Below are 19,130 nucleotides of genomic sequence, written 5' to 3'. Positions count from 1 at the left end.
ATTAAATCTGTTTCCATAAAAAATTATAAATTTTTAAAATTTGAAAAATACCTGGAGAAAGACAAGAACTGAAACAGGCCCTAGCATTGCAATATATGGATTGCCTGAATAATAAAAGGCTTATGTTTGCTATTAAAATCTCAAGCAACAGAATAATTTCACCAGAAACATAAAACAACAGATTGATTTCCAACACACTTCAATGGCTCCAGAACTGACTTAACCAGCTCACTTGAATACATAATTGTTACCTTTGCAGTAAGGCAAAATTTAGACAATTTCTGTATTGAAGGCATAATCAAGTGAGATTTGTAGATAACAGTGCTGTCACATGAGAAGTTCCTTTCCTTATCATTAATTTTAAAAAATTAGTCTTTTTTGTTGCCCTTTATTAGAAAAATAAGTCTCGATATATCAGGTGTATGAAATTGTGTATAAACAGTGAAGTGTACCAGAAATATTTTATTTCCATTAATAAAAGGAATATGTTTGTCTTACAGTAAGCAAAGGACAAAGTTTGTTCAAAAACTTTTATTTGCTATAAAGACAAAAACCACCAAAATACGTACAAATTATACTATATAAAATTGGTTCAATGGGGTAAAAACTTTTAATTAAAATATCTTGATATATTTAAAATAACAAAGGATACAATGAAGCCAAATTTCTTAACCCAGAGATTTCTGTAAAATTTGCTTGCACAGTAAGGTGCTAATAGAAGTTAGCCCTTAAGCCCTGGAAGTCTTAGGAATCAGTCACATAGCAAATATAATTTCATTGTGAAAGTGAACTTTGGTAGAAGAAACTCTATAGGACACCTGAGGTAGTAGAAACTGGAATAAACAGCAGTAGACGTTATTTACAACTTAAGTACCAAATAACATTAAGAACACAAAAAATAATTACACAATACAATTTTCAGTCCAGCTTTGATCCAAAGAAAATAAGAATATTACATCACATCTCCATTTTAAAAACACCACAATTACCAGCAAGCCGAGGGAAATGCAAACTCAAACACATTTGGACACCTAAGAGGCAGTTTGAGTTTGAAATGTGGTAGGCATGGTGATCTACATAGTAATACTGATTAGCTGAGGTTCATCAGTTTATACAGTTTACATTTCTGCCAGAAAACTGATCTTCCAGTACATGAATTGGCAAGAGTGCATCCTTTAAAGCTTGCACATAGGAAAGACTTGGAAACAATCTTATTAGAATGAGAAATTCTAAAGTGGTCAAAAAAAAAAGTCAAGTACAAAACAGAGCTACCAAACTTCACATTTCGGTATCATCTTTTTAACTCTTCAAAGTCTGCCAATCTTCAAAAACAAAGGAATGTAAAATTTCCAAAAGAAACACATTCACAACTAATGACATGGTTTGTTTTTTTTTATTAGTATGAGCACTATTATTAATGTAAACTTATCTTTAAGATGTCTTGCTTCCAATTTGTATTATACACTTTAAAGGTACTATAGCTTATTTAGTTTGTCCTGAGTCTTTGAAAATAACCAATTCTATTTGAGTCCAACAATCCAACTGGCTTCTGAAGAGTTATAACATGAACAGTATTTTTTTCAAAATGGATTAAACACAATCATTATTAGATTAAAAAAGATCCCCATTTTTTAAAAAAGCAAAAGAAAAAGCTGCCATTTTCCTTCAGAATTACATGCATCAGAATCTAAAAACCTGCCTTTAAAATAATTTTAAAAACCTGTTTTAAAAAAAACCCCACATCTCCTAAAAACCAACAAGTTTTGCACTAAAGGTGAAGCTTTACTTCACATTTTACTTTATCTCGATCTTCAAGTCCAAGTTTGTTTCTTGTTAAAATAAATACCTTTCTTATGGTAATATTTTTAACATTTTCAAATTAAATTACCACAAATGGCTACAGTAAATAGATGATGTACGGCAGAAGGAAAACAGCAGGTAAAACTTGTTATCAGTAGAGAATGTAACCTCAGTTTCTTTACACAAAGAATGAGATTTGCTCATTTGGCACCTGCTCACACTGAAGTACATGCCAAAGTCTCCCATAAAGATTTTAATGGAAGCTGGGTTTGGGGGGCCCTTGACATGGAACTTCTCTACATGATTTGCCAGAAGAAACTGCTATATGAAAAAAAAGGCTCAACAACTTCTAGCATGGTTCAGACTAAGTTGCTTTATACAGAACAATCTTGTTTATTAAATAACCTATACTATCAGTGCCTTCAACATATCCTTGTTGAAGGTGGCATTTTATCCCAGATTTCCAGCAAATCTGGTTTTAAAACTCTTGTGTCAGGAAAATATTCCATGACACAGCTTGCATCTTTTTTTCTAAAGACTATTTTAAAATATCCCCTTTTCATGAAAGTTAAAAATACAAAGAAAACAAACTTTGATTTCAAAAGAAATTACATGGCCAGCAGTAAATGCACAGTGAACCATGAGTGCCTGCTCTTACTTTATAGGAAGGCAAATGCTTTTTTTAAAGTTTCCATCAATATTTGGATTTGTTACTCAGAGAGCATCAGGTAATTAAAAGGGACAGATACAGTGTGTCCTTTTAACCAGTACTGAAAACTTACTAATTGCAGAGCATCTACATGTGAAATTGAACAGTGATTGCGATATTAAAATAGATCTTGAGCCTCTCAGCTTCTAATAGTGCTGAAAAAGTGCTCTAAATTAAATAAAAATCACTTACCTGCTAAATAATCATGCAGATTTAAGGAAAAAATGTTTTTATATTAACATAGAGCCAGATGTTTGAAAAGGCACAGCTTACAAATCTCTGCATGAATTGTCAAATGTTGCATACTGAGCTTAGGTAAAGGTAAAGACCTTGATTTGTCAACCACATACTTAGGTAGGGTCCTCCACTGGCCTTATGTTCTTGATGTAAATATCATTAAGGTCAGCAGAATAATATAATTTGCTGCATGTAACTGCACTGCAAGACAGTTACTGTATATTCAGTAGCATTTTCTTCAGTATTTCAGCCTTACAAATAAGTAGCTACCATGTAGTACGGAAGACTGGGTGTTTCAGCAGCTCCCTTGAAGGTGGTCTGTCCTGAGGTTGAAGTTCTAAACACCGAAGAGTCACATCTTTCAAGCCTGGAGACAGATGTGTAGGGATTGATGGAGCAGTAGTTGCACTAGCAATCTGAACAAGGGGAAATAACTTTTTAGAAATCAGTGATTATGCCCCTTCTTCTAGCCCAAAAACATTCTACAAACTGATCATTTCAGCTGATGAGTTAGATTTATGAACTTTTCTCCATTCAGCATGTTTCCTACTGCAGTTTGAAGATTACATTACTACTTTCAGTTTATTGTCCTTATGCCTATTGCTTTTTAGTTTGACTCCTTCCTGATACTTTTCTCTAAAAGTTCTCCTCACAGCAAGATCCTGCAGTGATCATCTCAGAGCAGGCCACAGAAGAAGCTCCTACAACACACATATGGACATTCTTTAGTGTACTAGCTGCCTTCACTGTTAACTGGCTTGAGTCACCATGGAGAGAGATTAAGCTGAGTGATGTTACATTACAAGAAGTAAACTGGGTGTGCTTTCTGGCACTGCCTTTACTGTATTTCTGCTACTACCCAAATACAAATATTTCTCAGAAAGACACAGATCCCTCCCAACGAAATTAATTTTAATTTTATCTAGTTGGATTAAAGCAGGATGACTGGGAACACTACAGTAGCACCAGAGATTCACATCGATGCAGAACCAAAACAATTACATCTCTTAGCACCAGTGATTTTACTTAGAACATATCTGAGTACTGCTGTTAAATGTCTGTTTTCTTCAAACACTTCCTTCACTCGCACTAATATTTTCTTCAGTCATGCCTACAGTTCAACTGGACCTTTAGAATTAAATATAACTAACTGATTTTACTATGAAACATGAATGCCAAAATGAATGATCTAGCAAGCAAAGGAAAGGGCAAAAATCATATATAGCATGGCATGAAGGAAAATATCTTTCAGCAAGATCTGATCATGGAACATCAGGCTTTTAAAGAAGGAGCTTCCCCACTGTGAAATGGGAATAACTACACAAATGGTTTATGGAAAAAAAGAGCTTCTGTATTTCAGACGATTGTAAGAAAAAGTTAACATCCCAATCTTCTGCCGAATTTAAGATCAACTCTATTCCTAAATTTTTTTTTTAGCCCCGTTACACTATATTTTTATATCTTAGATTAGACATTTCTGAGCAACCTGGTCTAGTGGAAGGTGCCCCCTTACATGGTGGAGAAGGTAGAACTAGATTATCTTTAAGGTCCTTTCCAACACAAACCATTCTATAATGATTTTGAATATCATGTATTAGTATCTTTTTTACTGGTATCAGTTTCTTTGGTTTTTTTTAAAGAACCAAGTATGGTTATATTGGTACCACTGTTGCTTCTGTTCTAACAGCTCCACCATAAAAAAAATCTGATTGCAACAACCCCTGCTACATGCACACTTTTCTAAAATTCACATCGTTGTGCACAAGATTACTTGTCACCTTTTGTAGTATATTGGTAATAACAAAATACATTACCTTAAATATCAGAGCAAGATGATTGGAGTGTTTCTCTGCATTCCAAGGAGGTTTAGCACAAGCCATTTCTATGACAACACAGCCAACACTCCACACATCACAGCTCCTTCCATATTGCTGACCTCTCAGGACCTGAACAGACAGACACCAAAAATCAGATTATATAATTCAAAGTCTCTTAGCTCTAAGTCATTTAGAAGTAAACCTCAACACATCATCAAAAAAATGTATTCTGATTAACATTTCAGGCTAAGAGAGTGACCAGTGATGTAAATGCCACAAGATTTACACAGGTCTAGAGATCTAGTAAATAAAATACTTGAGCAAGTGGCAAGCAAAGTACCTTGCAATGGCTAGTTTTTGAGCAAATGGTCATTTTGGCATTAGTAACAACACTCATGATAACTCTATCTTATAGCAAACTACTTGAAATAATGACAGCAAGAAAGAAACTTACCATCACCATGTTGGAATCATTCCTAATCTTTAGAACAAAGGCATTTCAAACACATTTGAAGCATATACAGCAATTTTCTGTTATTTGGCTACATGAATTAGCTTAAAGAGTTCAAACAAACTTTTTGAAATAACTTTAAAAATTGGTTTCTTACCTCTGGTGCCATAAATGCAATAGTTCCCAACAACTGTCCCTGAAACTCCCCAGCACCAGTTCCTTTTGATGCCAACCTGGCTGCAGCTCCAAAATCAGCAATTCTTAATCTATGACCTGTGCTGTCAATTAGCAAATTGGCACCTGTCAACAGTACAATAAAAATACTACTAGTTGGGTTTCCATGAAAGGGAAAAGGATGAACAGACACTTGACACTTTTCCTCCCTGCACCTCAAAATTAAAGAGTTTGACATTCCCCACCTCAGTATCAAGAGAACCTAAAAATCAAGGATACGGTCTAATAACCTCACTTTTCTGTTATGCCTGAATGATTCTGCACACAGCTTGAGGCTGTTCAAGAGATTTCGAGAGGCAATCAAATTTTCAAAGTAGGGCAAACACACAGGATGCTGGAACAACGCCTGGAGATGGTATAATGGAAGAAAATGGTGATCCAAAGTCCTGGAGGCTTTCATTGCCTGCAGCTCCTCAGGAAATTTGAAGCTATTTCATTATCAAGCAACCCTGAGTTGCTTTAAAGATAATTACAAGCAATTTAAAGATAAACTGTTTCAAAAAGAATTAGTAAATGCCATCAATATGTTCTACTTATATAAATATACATCCAGTTCATGGACAGCTGTAGTGACATAAAAGGGAAAAGCTCAGTAAGACTGGTATTTCCCAGTTAAGTTCAGATGTTACTCAGGGTACAACTGTATTTATGTTCAATTAGGATGAAGAAAGAAAACTCATCACAGTATCTCCACACATTAGAAATCTGGCCTCTTTATCTTGGTTTGTTCACAGATTTTACTATCATTTCAGGGTAAACATTTACATTCATTCAAGCAGCAGTAGTTTTAAAACTGTATGGCAACTTTCTATCTTATTTTAACCAATTCAGAAAGACAATTTTTCTCAACTATTAGTACAGCTACCAAATGCCACAAGCTTGCCACAAATATTTTGATTAATTTCTGTAGCATTTTCATTAATTTCAGCAATAGAGTTTCTTATAAATGATCAGACAAACCCAGTAGAAATACCACTCCTGAGATGGTATCTGAGAGAACAAACAGGTCTCAGGCCAAAACATATACTGCTTTCTGAATACTCCTTCTAAAAGAATAGATCAGTTATTCTCACCTTTAACATCTCTATGGATTATCTGATTCTCGTGGAGGTAAGAAAGGCCACGTAAAAGTTGTTCTGTGTAATTAATAATAACTGATTCTTTGAAGGCTCCATATTTACTTAACAAGTGAGCAACTGAACCCCCTAAAAGACAAAACAGTACATTCTATCAACACTTACATGCAACACAGCATCCTAAAACTCAAATTTCATATTAGTATTACTAATTTATATTTCTCCCTACCCCCAAAAATTAAAATAATTTCATAGGCAAAAAGAAATGTAGTTCACTCCTCAATTACTTTCTAAATTGAATTGTACACATTAAAGACAAAAGTCTTCATGCTTCCTAACGATTTTATACTTCCTTAAAAACAACATTTTATCCACACTTCACATTAACGTGTAAACAGAGTACATTAACTATTTTTTGAGGCAATAGGTAAATGCAAACTCCAGCAAGTATTCCCTCTTAATATTTTAATTTATGTTTGTTATCATCCAATACACAGAACTACGCAGACAAGCAAGGAAAAGCAGTATCTTCCTCTATTTTTAAAAACTGGTAATGTATTCTCAAGATTTTGGATTTCTAGTTTTCTCTAAGTATTATAATATAGTCTTGGACTGAATGAGGTAAACCCAATTCCTGACATTTAACTATCTAAATAATAATATTTCAGAAAAAAAATTACACTTAAAAGGTTTAGAACTCTAGATTTTGAGAAAATATTTCTTGCACTACTTCTTGTAATAATACATACTTGGGGGCTTTGCATGCTACCACTCTGACCATAATTTAGGGTGCAATGCTTTCATTTACAGAAAATAAAGATATATAAAACACCACGTGGTAACTGGACAGCAGCAACATGTAATAACATTCATAAAATTAATAAAACTACTTCTCAAAATAAAGACAGATCTTCTTGTCCCTGCTCTACAAAATTATGAAAATATTTCACTTTTTTTTACTATGTTACCAATTAAGAGATTTAAGGTTTGAATTAATTTTTCCAAAAGCAATACTTACTGCCTATTATTTGAAACTTACTTTAAATGTTCTTAAATGCCTCTGCACAATGTCTGACACAATTTTTATGAAAAATCTCAGGACAAAAATAAATGACAGGTATTCCAAACTTTCTAGCAAAGTTATTTTTAATAGTAACCTACACAGATACACTGAAAATGCAACAGTTTGAGAGAGAGTCACTTCAGTTGGAAATAAATAAAAATTTAAAACTTCTCACTTTGAGTCAGAAATGGAAGGAAAAGTCAGGGTTTCCAACTGTTTTAACAGGTTAGGTATGGAAAATTCCAAATCACAAAAGGATGCACCATTAAGAACATTGCTACGACCACTTCAGCTGTTCTCTAAGTAGACATTTATACTGATTGTAAACACAGGAATGAAAACATAAATTCACAATCTCAAGCAATGCAACACTACATATTTCAAGACTCAAATGGTATTTCCACCAGTTGTTTACCTGCCATCCATTCAATAAAAAGGTTATAGTTGCTCTTCTCACATGTAGCACCCAACATTCGAATAATGTTAGGATGGTTTAGATGACTCATCATCCTTATTTCTTCCCTCAGTGCTTCAACCACCTCTTCTTGCTCAGATGATGTGTTCCTGACATATGTCACCTGTTTTGAAATATGGTATTCAGACTTACTAATTTAAGTACAAGTCCTGTAATCGCCTTTCAGTACAGCAGCAAGAATGGATGGTTTTCACCATCTGGAACTACTTTTCTACCTCAACCCCATCAGCTGAGAACGTATCTCCCTCTGAGACAGTCACAGAAAATTAAGAGCGATCTTCTACGGTACAAACAAAATCTTCTCCAAGTACAGAGTGGGGAAACATCCCTCTTTCAACTCTGTTTAAACTAGGAAAAAACCTTTGGTTTTGAGATATTGAGGAAAAGGAAGAAAGAAAAGGCCTGAAATGGGATCCTGAGTGTCAGTTATAAAATTTTACCAGTTAAATGATAAATGTTTTATAACTAAAGCTCTTACAGAAATTCAACTTGACAGATAAGAAGCAATGGACTGGAGCCAATCTCAGCTCTGATCCATACTAAATATGCCATAATGGTATGCTGCAAGGAATTTCCCCAGGCACCACCATCATCATTTCTCTGGGACCACATGGACAGTCCCACTTTTTCCTAAGCAAAAGCATTTCAAAGGAGGAATAACTTTGAGTTATTTATTGAGTTATTTAAAGAATTATAAAACTCTTTCCTTGAGCAACTTCAAAACATTTTATCTATTTCATAGATGTAAGTTCATCGTAGAACTGATAAGTGTGCTGGGACTAAAATTCCCTCTATTTTGTTACTACTCATTCAGCCCTAGGGCAACTATAGTGTGAACAATTCACTCACACCTGAAACCTTCAAAAATCTTGACTGAAGCATGTGCCTCTTCTCAGCCACAACTTCTGTATGTATTAATTTAAATAGTAAGAATACTTGCCTCCAAGATGCCTTTAGTTAGTTAGCAAAATTGAATCAAAAGAAACAAATACTAAACTATATTTCCTCCATTTAAAGTTATGGGAAAAATATTCTTGACAAGTGAGGAGAACCTATTTAAAATAGCTGTCTTGCAAATAGGTTATTAATTTGGAATCAAGTTATCTGGGCTCCATTCTCAACTCAGCCACCATTGAAGAACTATGGAACATGGGGACAGAACAAAGAACTTTTTTCCACTCTAAAAAAAAATATACAAGCTTTTTCAGTTAAGTCAATACATGCACATAAAGGTTTTTTTTGATTATGTATTATATTTCCACTCTATGAAAAAATGTACAAGCTTTTTCAGTTAAGTCAATACATGCAATAAATACATGCAATAAAGGCTTTTTTGATTATGTATTATGTCAGAACACATGACAGGGAGTAGAAGAAGCAGGAACACAAGAGATCTGAAAGAGAAAACACAAGAAAGTGAGGTAGTTTCCTGAAGTATTTACCTGTTTTACAGCCATTAAGGTCCCTGTTCCCACATCTTGAGCTTGGTAACAGGAAGAGAAAGCTCCAAGACCAATTTGCTGACCTTTAAGCCATTCTGCATCTTCTCTGTAATGGTGTTTTGCTTTGGTATGTCCAGGCAGGGTTTCCGGTGTCTGCAAATTAAATTCAAAATCAATTCCAAGTTTACTAACATGCATCTAAAATACAGACATTCTAAAGTGTTAGAAAATATCCAGGCTTATATGCCCCTCCTCTCCCTTACACTGCCTGTGATATAGGTTTCAGCTGAGATGAGAGCACCAGAGTATTCTGTAACCGATATACTCTACTACATGAACAGAGCTTCCTCTGTGTTACTACATGAAGGTGAAAGGCAAGAATAGAGGACACAAGTAGGAGCACAACTTTTTTTTCTATTCCTTGTTATTATTTCTATTCCTTCCAGTTAAAGCCATTTAGTTAAGGCTTTAGCTTGCAGCTACAGTAAAAAGAAACAAAATCAGGTTGTTTTCTATTTAATTTATCTCTCCAATTTTATGATTTACATATTGCTACCTCAAAGAATCACAAATACAATACCCCTTTTCTCTATTATTATTTCTTCTTCTTTTTGTTTATTTGCAAATAGGTATGTATTTTTTTCCTGGCTAACAAAGTAGTTTTTATCTTCTCTCGAGACAGGATGACAAGATCTTTTCCCATTCTTTCTTTCAAAAATTAGCTTGGTTATTTACAATTGCCTTCAAAGTAAATCAGCATTCGGACACAGCACAATTCTACTCCTGCTGAAAATATTTGGTTTTTTTTCCTAGTTTCCCCAATTTTACATTTTCTTTTTTATCACTTTAAATGTGATACACGATATGGTGTTTCTCTTGCGAACACCTTCTCTAGATTTGTTAATAACATGGAAGGATTCTGTTAGTACCCTCAAATTTATATTTAATTTCATGTTAAAGGGTATTGAGCACCTTTGTGTTTTCTATCACTTTTAAAATATAACAACACTGCTTTATAATTTCAGCAACCCTCAGTTGAGACTCAACCTAAATTCTCATATGTATACTTACATCCTGCTGAATGATTATGATGTCTTCACCATTTTCAACTTGTAGTTGGGGAATTACTGGTAAGGCATCCTGGGATGCTGACATTGCCATAGCAATAGCTAAAGCTTCCTCCTCTTCAGCTTCCATCTTTTCTTTGCATTTCTGATTATGATTTACATCATCTTTGTAAGTATCATCATTTTCTGCTCGCTCAGGAGAAAGAACTGCAACCTCAGACTTGAATGTAACTGTGCCATCACTCGTTGGCATGGAGGCCTCAAGCAGGTCCTCAATACTGGAATTGAGCTCTGCATTAACATCCAGCCGGCATTTCTCATCTACTGGTGTGAACACCGTTTCTTCACTTGGTATAACTGCACTGCTGTTGCCATCACACTGAGAAATATCATTCAGGTCAAGCGTCATATTGCTTTTTAAGGTTTCTCCTTGCTTGTTCACATCACTTGGGGTGGGTCGTGATGGCTTTGGCCTATGTACATGACTGGAGGGCAATGGCCTGGCTTGGGTAAAAACTGGAGAGAGTTTCTCAGATTCTTTATTTTCAGAACAGTTTCGCTGAAACTGGAGAGAAAGTTTCCGCTGTGTTTGAGGAGAAGGTGAGGGGATTTTGCAGGGAACAAATCCCTGAGGTCTGAGTTTAGAGACATCTGTTACAGTGCCAGCTGGTACAGATGGATTTGATGGAGACAGAAGTGTTGGGAATAGTGACTGGGAATGACTGGGTGAGGGAGAAGAGTTCACACACTGACTCTGGGGTTTTCCTTTTGTTTGAATGGCTGGTTTTGGTTGCTCAGTGGTTACTGATGAAACAGGAGGTCCCATGGCAAGGCCAGCTAGCATCTCAGGAAAGTCATCTGGACTGGCACTCAGTTTTCTGTCACTTAAACCTTTCCCACTTTTCCCTGATAACTGGACAGTATTATTAGGAGTATTATTTTCTGTAGTTTCTGGAGAGTTATCTGGCACAGGTAGGTGTAAAAAGTCTTCATGTCGGCATTCCCCAGAGTGCATTTCTTCCATGCCTAGCTGAATGGCTTCTGCAATTTCCATTTCATCTGCTATTGCCATCAGACGTCGACGCATCCTTGCATAATGAGTTGAGCTTGTCACACTCAACATATCTAACAGCTTTACAAAAATATGCGGCACTCTTGCTACCATTCTTGCTGCACTCAAAAATATTCTCCGTGACAGTTTGCCAACCATTGAATGGGAATTGTCAATTGACTGCAAGGCGAAAGTTAAGAGGGAGAGAAGCTTCTTATACCTAAAAAAAGAAATACAGTCTTTTGTAATCTGACAATCTAGTCGACTAGTATCAAAAAAGCCATTTCAAGGTAATGTATTTAGTAGTCAGTTCTGAAGTAGTATGGAGATTTATTGTTGCACTGGTGCTTCAAAAATGCTTTACAGGTTAGAAGTTCTTAAAAAGACAATTACTTACTCTGTAAAGCAAACACACTTTACATATAAATATATGTTATTTGTTTACAGGAATTAGAACAACCACTTCTTTTATAAAATCACCACCAACAAATTCAACTACAAAGACTAACATTTGCGTAGAGTACAAAAAAGTACCTGTCAACTATGGTATCAGCCTGCAAGACATCTCCACAGACAATGTGGGGATAAAATTCACTGGGAAATTCCAACAGAAGTCTGTCTATTAGACAAAGTCGCCCCAGCAGTGCTTGCCAGTTGCTAGATTCGATTTCATTTCCAAGAATACAATTTAAGACATAATCAACACCTCCAATACCAATGGATCCTATAAAAAAGTTGATAAAATGAAGATTAGGTATTGTGATCAGAGTCTACACAAAGATCAGAACTGTATCATTCAGAATTATTCATTGTTTGCCCAAATCAGCCCCCTTCCAAACTGTTTACAGGAATATTGTTCTCTTTGCTATCCTTGTACTTGATAAATTCCAGTATTATTTGCTTGTATAATTTAATTGTATATGAAGAGTTATTACCAGATTTAAGTATTTCTCTTCCAACTGCCAGTTCGCCTGCTTGACCTTTACACATCTCCAATAGTGTTGAAACTGAAAGTTGGCTTGTTCGACTGTAAGAAAGTAAAACTCCTTTAGCAAATGCTTTCAAGGAAAAACATCCCATACATTATGCTTAAAATATTGTCACCTAGGAATTATGTGTAAAATGATTTCATACCACCTTATTCCCGTAAATTTCTATAACCCACTCTTTGTAACAACCACTTTGCATAACCACTTACCCGTGGTTGTGACATTTTTACAAGGATACTTCCAGAAATGTAATGTCTATCACTAATATACAAACAAAACCCCAAACTGCCTTGTTCTCTTGCAAAATGTGGCCAAATGCATAAAACCAGTTCTATTTCACTTACTATAACTTTAGATATATATAATATATATATAACTTTCTCTTGCATGCATAAAACCAGTTCTATTTCACTTACTATAACTTTAGATATTCTCTTGTTAGACTGTTGCTGGGGGAATCTCTAACTGCAGTTTCAGAAAGAAGTGCTGCTTAGAAACTGCTGCTAAACCTTGAGAGACAAAACTCAAGCTGGTGGAGTTCTGCATCTAGTTCACAGTACAGGAGAAGAAATGGTTGGCCTGGAGGAACAAACAGGATAGCCTAGGACAGGAAGACTCAAGCCAAAGGCAGTTCACCCTAAACAGCTGTCTCCTACCATTACACTCAACTACAAATCAGAACTGTTATGTTACTGCTACTATTTCATGGCAAAGATGTGTACAACTGCTCCTCAAGTAGGAAGAATACTGAGGAGTACTTGCTAATAGCTCTAAGGAGAGTCACGAGAAATAAAGGCCAAAGCAATAAAAAAGAGATGGAAGGGATGGGTTCATGATTGCACCTAACATCCTCCTTGACTTTAAGTGGTGGGGGGAAAGCCCTTACGAAAACAAACTATACAATCACTTGCCTTCAAAGCCTACACATTTCAAGCCAGAAGTTTGCCAGCAGCAGTTAGGCTAGCAAAACAACGATATAGATTTACAATCCACACCTTTTATTTTAACACCAACAGGTTACACACGAATAGCAATAAATGAAGCTTTAAGATATTTCAGCAATAATCAAAAATGAAGTACAAGAGACATCATACCTGTTAGCATCTGCACATTTAACTAATATCGTCTCTACAACTGGCTTGAGAAGTCGCTGTAGTTTAGTCCTCTCTGCCAAAGTATGACAGGGAGTGTACACTAGCATGGCTCTTAAAGTTTTCTAAGAGAAAGGAAAAAAACCAATACATATGAAATCCAACTAGCTACAAAATTTTTATTTTTTTAAAGAGACATAAATAAGCATTAAAAAGTTGTAAATTCAGTTCTACATAAATTGTGTTTAAAATGTCAGTGAAATGTTCAAAGGATAAATAGCTCACTATATATTCACTGCTAAAACTAGTCAACTCTTCTTTGAGAGTGAAAAGACATACAAATACTGCCAATACTTTGCACTGTGGCAAGTGCCAGCGAAATCATGTCCTTCCATTATGAGAAGTAGTATCTTGATCATCCCACTTTCAAAGCATAGTTAAAAGTCATCAGTGGTACTCATCAAGTACTAGGATTCCTGATTTCACATATCTTCTCCCATTCCCTCCTCCTTCCAAAATGATGTAACTGTGAAATTAGTAGAATACAACAAGTAAACAACTACTTACTAAAGCAGCAACATACACTTTGTAGACAGGGTCAGCACAGACCATGGACAGCACGCTGCAGCAGGACTCTACCACCACATCTCCTGAGATACTGGTCTGAGATGACCCACTAGCTGCTCCCAGAGCTCCAGCACTTGTGTTGTTTCCACTGCTGCTTCCGGAGTTTCCAGTGCTTTCACCGTTAGCCAGTAATAGAGCACCACTAACATCATGGGAAAGACGTCTAAGTGCCATCTCTCGTATATTCCAGTTTCGAGAAAACAAGCAGCCAACTAGCTCCATCCCAAATACCTGCCAAGGAAGGAAGCAACATTACAGGAGTCAAAATGAATAAAGCTGCAACTTAAGTCCCTGACAAGAGCAATCGAAAAGAGGAAAGATATTTCTAGTTAAAAATCATCAAGGCTGACAGCAAAAATATCTCCAAAGGTACAGTGTCTTAAAAAAGATTTTGTGATAGAAATAAAACATCATAAATTATATGGTGCTTGGTTCTGTAAAAACTCTGTCGAGAGAATTTTAACTATTAAGTATGAAGTTTGTTTCCAGACACTGATATTAACAGTCCTGAAACCAAGGTCTGGCTATACCAGACAAAAATAATGGCAGAAATAAAGGAAATATAAGTTCTCATTTTTAAGTGTGTGACCCCCATGCTCAGCTGAACCCACCTCTACACTCTAAAGGCTATTAGGTCTTTCACAAAAGAGAATTACCTGAATCCATGGCTCAGCTGAATCTTTATAAGTAGAAGGGATCTGCTGGACTCCATAATGAGTAAGGTTAAAATTGCTATCTTGAGTTCTCCTCTGTGATCCAACTGCAGACTGCTGCTGAGATTGTTGCTGAACCACACGGAGAACAGAGGAATCCACAGGGCTTGGCAATTCATGGCTACAGATCAAGAACAACACAGATTAACAAATTAAACATCTGAGGTAAATAATGCAGCATATTCAGAAATATCAATTAAAGATCCAGAAACAGTTTATTGTACACCAACTGAATCCTCACCTATAAAAATCATGAGATCTCCATTTAGATCTACAGAGTGGACAGATGAGTGGTTCTCTGTTTCTTCTGCATTCTTCTGCCCCTGGAATACAGCAACAGGATCATATGCACTGAAGTTTAACAGTGCACAAAGATGGAAAATGGCGTAACTACTTCCAAGTGTTACTGAAGAACATTAGTTCCATAATTAATACTTTTGAACTGAGCCACTTTCAACAGCCTGAACATTAAAATATGGATGCTTAAACATTTTTTTCTGCATGAAGAAATGCTTCACTTCAGTATTACAATTAATATTTTAATTTATGAGCTGAAATTTACATTCTTTCTACATCAAATATTGGAAATTTTTATTTGTTAATGCAAACTGCAAATATTTATGTATTTTATTTTATGTATTATAGAAACATACTTCCTAATTCATTATATAACCCTAGCTAGCTTTATATGAGTTTTATGCATTCTAATGACAACTCACAGGGAGCTGAAAGTCTGTTCCTAACCTTGTTTTGATTAGACATAGTCTTTTCATTCAGGTAAGACAGGCTTAAACCTCTGGACCTGCAGGTAATTTCTCTATCAGAGCATCAAATTACAAACTCGATTTCTGAATAACTGATAAAATAAGGTGTATCAACAGTACCTGAATGATACCAAATTTTCAGTTACCTGTCATCACTTACAAGCAGATATCAGTTTTTTTTTAATTGAACATAAACCAAACAACTCAAAACATACTAAGCTATAATACTTTTGCAGATTTAGAGTCACCAGAACTTGACAAAACAAACATACATATTGACATGCAGTGGTGGTGCAATTTGTTTCTGCAGCCATCTTCACACACAGTTAGACTCTCTTCATCCAGCATGCCTAACAAACAAATGGGGCACATCTGTTCTTCTTCATCCTTCATACTATAAAAAGAGACATTTGTGATTGTAGAAGAGGCATATCAGAATTCAGAACAGGCTCTAACAGTGAAAAAAGATTAACTGCCAGTTTGGAACAGTCATTTCTGGATAACTATAGGCTATTCATGAATCATTCTGCTAAACCTTGGTCTGAATAAGTAAGCAACCAGATTTTTAGAAGAACTGAGTACAGACAACACTTTGTTAAAATGAAAGGGAAAGTCACAAAACACATGACATCTTTTCAAACTAGGTCAGATACCAATTAAGGATTGAAAGGCCCAGCTTTGGGCACTTGACATTTTTTTTCCCTAAAGCTTCTTTAAGCAAACCAACCTTCACTTTTTAAGTTATCATTTGGGTCTGAAAAACTAGGGAATTCTTATATTTTGAAAACTACCCACATTCTTTTTCATCACATTCCTTTCAAAGTATGGAGTCACAAGGCAGTCTTTAGCCCTTTACAAGAAACTGTAAATACTTTTGATGAACATAGTAAAACTCAAAACAACGACTCAAGAATCTTCTGCCACTAACCGAAACTGATAAACACTAACATACATATCACACACAGATATTTTAAAACAACCCTCCTATTTCCCCTTTTTGCTGTTTCTATTTTTTCTCCACTTTCGTTTTTAAATGGATAACCAGAGATTTCCTCAAAAAATTCTTCTAAACTTAAACAACATGCAATGAAAAGCACAGATTTTTAATCTACTGCAATAATGTTTAAACGTGCAAAACTCTAATTACTCATTGCAAAAAATTTAAATTATAGTTGATGTGCATTTAAAACTTTGCAGGCATCCCGCATTTGTTCACCAACAATATATTTTTAAAATAAAATTAACTTGTATATGCTGTATTTCTATTCACATGAATTCCTTCTATTTCTCTGCAGATGCTTGCAAAGCTATTTATTCTTTGCAAAGCTCCACAAAAGTAAGCTTACAATGAAAAAATCATTCTCCACACGTGTGTGTATATATATATATTAATTAGAAACCTATTTTTGACAAATTAGCAGTAACAAAACATAACTGCAAGTCACAGGAATTATCAGAACTGAATAAACTACTGTCTCAAATGAATCTGATACTGTTTTTCAACACTATACCATACAAATTTAGACTTGGACAGAACAGTAGCTTCTCTCATTGGATCAGTATTGCAGGGTGAATCAGTATCACCAGGTGTACTGGCAAACAACTGAAAATCTTTCATCCTGTAAGAAGTGATAACTAATGCAGCAAAGTTCACAATCCTGTGGAAAAAAAAATTCCTACACAAAGTATTGACATGGCTTGCCAGATAAGTAGTTCCAAAGTAATTATGAATTTAATAACTTTGTGTATGCAACTTATATACAGAGACACAGTTTGGAAAAATAAGTAAAAGATTAAATGAGTTTAAGGTCATAGTCTGTATATCAGAATTATAAACCTGTCTGAATATATTCATCTTACTATGTGCTCATCATCACAAAGTAACATATCAAGGTACTCCTTCAGTCACACAAAACAAAACCTCAAGTAGGGCTGCTGTCTTGATCTGATCTCTTTAAATTAAGTACAGTTTACCCACTAAATAACGCAAGCACAAATTATTTGTTTAAAAAATTAATCAGTATCTTTTCAAAACCATGGAAAAGTATGTATAAAAGAACTCAAGTAGAAGTAATCAGAGGAAGAAAGATTAAAGAATAACACATCAAAGAAATTCATAGACAAGGCATCAATTCATAGACAAGGCATAACTAATATGTTAATAGCTCTCTTGAAATAATTTAATTACCCATTTTTAATTAAGTAGTTTTAAAAAACATATGCTTGCTTCTGTTTTTATATTTATGTATGCGTTTATGTAGAGCGCATTTACCTAAACATTTTTCAGTGTATTTCCAGAGGCACAAGCTTTTCTCCAAATCAGGACAGGAGACAATAAAAAAAAATTATTCTTTTGTTAACATTTGCACAAGTGCTATATTAAAAAAAAGATGCACACAATAGGCTTCCAAAGTTGATGTATGCTTCAGTCTTGCATTCAAGATTTCAAAAGTTTGTTTTGCAGAATTCATGTAGGGTAAAAAAAATTATTTTCACAACTCTACTTAACATTTTCCAAACAGAAGTTACAAAACAAATATGCCCACTTAGTACCACAGTGACTAATGTATGCTTGACTTGATTGCTTGCAAATGCAGAGACTTAACGTGGCTTGAAATGAAAGCAGCTTTGAACAAAAAGAATGTAGGTGATGCTGAAACTACAGAATAAAGCTTGTAATTCCTTTAAAAATACTAACCTGTTTTCTGAACTAGATGTAGAAGTACTAGATGATGACAATGTATGAGAATTTGACATGCGTGAGACAAACTTCTGGATGGTGTTACGAGATGGAGCTTTGATCCTCGAGCTACGCCTACTGTGATATTTCTGGAACAAACTCTCAACCTAACATCAGAAAAAGATAGCAACAGTCTTATTTATGCTATGAATATCTGGTAATTAAAAGTCATATTACAGAAGTGTAAACTACTGCTAACAGGAAAAATCTATTCACCTTCACAATAATGCATTAGCAGTCGCAGCAGCAATTTCAGAAGTCTTACTACTAAAAAGATCACAAGAAACATTTTACACCAAAAACTTATCTGCTTATTGAAAATAAACAACAGCTTTGAGTATACAAACAATTACTTCAAAATACTCATTTTTTTCCTTCTAGCAAATCACTGAGACAGATGCATAAATCTTAATAGAAAATCCCTTGAGTTGAATTACTCATCAAACTATAGCTCTCTACTACTTATGCAGTTATGTCTTATATTTGTAGGTAATTTTTTCCACTTACAGAACTCCTGAGACTGAATTAAAGACATAATTATAAACATATATTCTTGTTGCTTTGAAATCTAGCAGTTTTGAGCATGTTTCAGACAGTGTCCTAAAGACATTATGGAGTCTATTCTAGAATTCTATATTATCATTACATCTATCAGAAATTGATTACCTCAAAGTTCTTCAGTGTCTTTCTCCAGAGCATTGGGTCTGAGGGTTCAAGCTGAAAGACCCTCAGCATAACAAACAGCAGATGAATACAAAACGTCCCACGGCCACAGCTGCAAGTC

The 19,130-nt window shown here is 35.0% G+C and overlaps 1 protein-coding gene across 4 annotated transcripts in view; it reads right to left on the bottom strand.

Moving 5' to 3' along the window:
* Window positions 1-501: 501 nt before the first annotated feature.
* Window positions 502-19,130, bottom strand: part of MAP3K1 (mitogen-activated protein kinase kinase kinase 1) — a 58,971-nt gene continuing 40,342 nt past the window's right edge. For 3 of the 4 annotated variants that reach the window (XM_039709762.1, XM_039709761.1, XM_039709763.1), the window contains exons 5-20: window positions 19,013-19,129; window positions 18,305-18,453; window positions 15,879-16,000; window positions 15,084-15,165; window positions 14,786-14,963; window positions 14,070-14,360; window positions 13,506-13,627; window positions 12,358-12,449; window positions 11,957-12,146; window positions 10,376-11,642; window positions 9,305-9,457; window positions 7,803-7,965; window positions 6,322-6,453; window positions 5,172-5,314; window positions 4,561-4,692; window positions 3,013-3,162 (exon numbers count right to left, since the gene is read on the bottom strand). In XM_039709762.1, coding sequence (XP_039565696.1) covers window positions 3,013-3,162; window positions 4,561-4,692; window positions 5,172-5,314; window positions 6,322-6,453; window positions 7,803-7,965; window positions 9,305-9,457; window positions 10,376-11,642; window positions 11,957-12,146; window positions 12,358-12,449; window positions 13,506-13,627; window positions 14,070-14,360; window positions 14,786-14,963; window positions 15,084-15,165; window positions 15,879-16,000; window positions 18,305-18,453; window positions 19,013-19,129 — 3,483 coding nt within the window. Of the gene's footprint in view, window positions 3,163-4,560; window positions 4,693-5,171; window positions 5,315-6,321; window positions 6,454-7,802; window positions 7,966-9,304; window positions 9,458-10,375; window positions 11,643-11,956; window positions 12,147-12,357; window positions 12,450-13,505; window positions 13,628-14,069; window positions 14,361-14,785; window positions 14,964-15,083; window positions 15,166-15,878; window positions 16,001-18,304; window positions 18,454-19,012; window position 19,130 lie in introns of all 4 variants that reach the window. The other variant, XM_039709760.1, reaches the window with a different exon arrangement.

Source organism: Passer montanus, unplaced genomic scaffold (genome assembly GCF_014805655.1).
Source record: "Passer montanus isolate IOZ18808 unplaced genomic scaffold, ASM1480565v1 scaffold22, whole genome shotgun sequence".
Classification (NCBI taxonomy): Eukaryota; Metazoa; Chordata; class Aves; order Passeriformes; family Passeridae; genus Passer; species Passer montanus.
The sequence above is the reverse complement of the archived record's forward strand: the minus strand, read 5'-3'. Positions and strand labels throughout refer to the sequence as shown.